A 2,230-nucleotide genomic window follows, 5' to 3' on the forward strand; every position below is an offset into this window, starting at 1 on the left:
GGGTCCCAGGACCCTTCGGTGGTGGGCTAAACGCTCCCTCCTTTCCTCCTCCTGGGTGTCATGGAAGATGGTGGTGTCAACTTCAGAGCAGCAGAGGGGATGGCGTGGGGGGGTGGGGGAGTCTTGCCAACAACTGTCATCCTGACTCTGAATGGGAACCGCGGGGACCTACCTCCCCTGCCAGCCCCACTGTCACCCCCGTACCGCCCAGGCAGGGCTGGCTGGCTGTGCTCCAAGGCTCACTCTACCGTCGTCCACAGGGGTCTCAGGGGACAAGGACCCTGCAGAGGCGGCCTTGGTTAAAGCCAGGGAGGAATCTCCCCGCTGAAGGTGCTCACAGCATCTCCTTGTCCCTCCCCCAGGTGCCCTCATTGCCTGCCTTCCTGCCCACACTCCCGCCTGCTGGCCCTGACCTGTGTCATCATGCCTCGGGTCCGGAAGAGCAAGCGCCGTGCCTGCGTGAACCGCCAACAGGCCCGGGGGGAGACTCAGAGTCTCAAGGGTGCCCAGGCCACTGAGGCGGCAGCAGCAGAGATAGAAGAGTCGCCCTCCTACCCCGCTTCTGTTTCTCGGGGTATTTCCCCGAGCTCCCGGGCTGCCAGGAGCCTCAGGGAGCCCCAGGGAGCCCCAGCCACTAGCTCTCGTGATGCAGGGGTTTCATACCCAGGATCTGAAGAGGGTGCCCAGAGCCAAGATGAGAAAAGTGCAAGTACCTCCCAGGCAGCACCTTCCACTCACAGCACTTGCAGTGATTCTCTGTCCAGGATTGCCTGCATGTTGGTGCAGTTCCTGCTGAAGAAGTACAAGACGAAGGAGCCCATCTGGCAGGCAGCACTGCTGAAGCTTTTCAAGAAGAAGTACAAGAAGCACTTCCCTGAGATCCTTAGGAGAGCCTCCGATCACATGGAGCTGGTCTTTGGCCTCGAGCTGAAGGAAGTCGACCCCAGAAGTCACTCCTACGCCTTCATCAGCAAGCAGGGCCTCCCCAGCGAGGGAAGTCTGAGTGATGAGACGGGGCTGCCCACGTCCGGTCTCCTGATGATTCTCCTGGGCAAGATCTTCACGAAGGGCAACCGTGCCACCGAGGAGGAGATTTGGGAATTCCTCAATGCGTTGGGTTTGTATGCTGGGAGGAGGCACTTGATCTTTGGGGAGCCCAGGAGGCTCATCAGCAAATATTTTGTGCAGCAGAAGTACCTGACGTACCGCCAGGTGCCCAACAGCAATCCTCCGCGCTCTGAGTTCCTGTGGGGCCCGAGAGCCCACGCTGAAACCAGCAAGATGAAAGTGCTGGAGTTTGTGGCCAAGATCAATGATACCGTCCCCAGTGCCTTCCCAGAGCTCTATGAGGAGGCTCTGAAAGATGAGGAAGAGAGAGCAGGAGTGAGAGCCGCGGCCAGGGCTGCAGCTGTTGCTATGGCCAGTGCACCCTCCAGGGCCAAGGCCCGCAGCTCCTCCCACATCTAGGGAGGGAGGCCGCAGGCAGTTTGTTCACTTTGTTCTCGAAGAGAGCAGTCAAGCTCCTAAATAGTGCAGAGTAGTAGGGGTGGAGGGAACAAAGTATAGATCTTATTTATCTTCCTGTTTTAAACTAGTAACTTCTATATATTATTTATTGATTTATTTAGGTTTTTTCAAATGTTTTTTTCTTGTAATAGATAGTGTGTTTTCTTAAGAGTATGAATTCGTGAATGGCATTGCTTGGATATCTATTGCTGTTTAAAGAGTTCTAAAGTTACAGTTTTGGTATATGTAAAAGAAATTCATGAACCATCTATATTTTCTGTATGATCCAGAAGTAGAAAACATGGCACTGCAATAGAGATTTTCATGGAAATGTGAAAGACGAGCACAGAAAATATTTGGAAACAAAAAATGGAGAAAACATAGAGTAAAAGGTATTTAATTCGTGGTTTGCCTTATTTCTTTTAAACTTTCTTTTGGTAGAAATAAAAGATACTTTGACAGATTTAGCTCATTTGTGAGTATTTGTTTCTTTTGTCCTAGAGCACTGCATATTCTCTGCTACCTACTGGATTAAAAATAAACTCTGATGGGAGGGTGGTATTTTGGGAGTTCATAATAATCATATCGTAACTGCCATTCATCAAAAACCCAATATTTCTTAATGAGTATGGCACTGCTTTATATGTAGTACATAACATTCCAACATTCATGCAGGATAGGATTTAGCAGACTCCCTTTATAGGTGAATAACTTGCAAATTTCT

General features: G+C 50.8%; 1 protein-coding gene across 1 annotated transcript; it reads left to right on the plus strand.

Annotated features, from left to right (window-relative positions):
• Positions 1-423: 423 nt before the first annotated feature.
• LOC102996364 (melanoma-associated antigen B4-like) lies at positions 424-1,467 on the plus strand. Its single transcript, XM_007108999.1, has one exon. The coding sequence runs from the start codon at positions 424-426 to the stop codon at positions 1,465-1,467; it is 1,044 nt and encodes a 347-aa protein (XP_007109061.1).
• The last annotated feature ends 763 nt before the right edge of the window (positions 1,468-2,230 follow it).

Source organism: Physeter macrocephalus, chromosome 21 (genome assembly GCF_002837175.3).
Source record: "Physeter macrocephalus isolate SW-GA chromosome 21, ASM283717v5, whole genome shotgun sequence".
NCBI lineage: Eukaryota > Metazoa > Chordata > Mammalia > Artiodactyla > Physeteridae > Physeter > Physeter macrocephalus.

Bases quoted from the DNA above. Each gene is read 5' to 3' on its own strand.
- LOC102996364 (XM_007108999.1), top strand. From the start codon at position 424: ATGCCTCGGGTCCGGAAGAGCAAGCGCCGTGCCTGCGTGAACCGCCAA.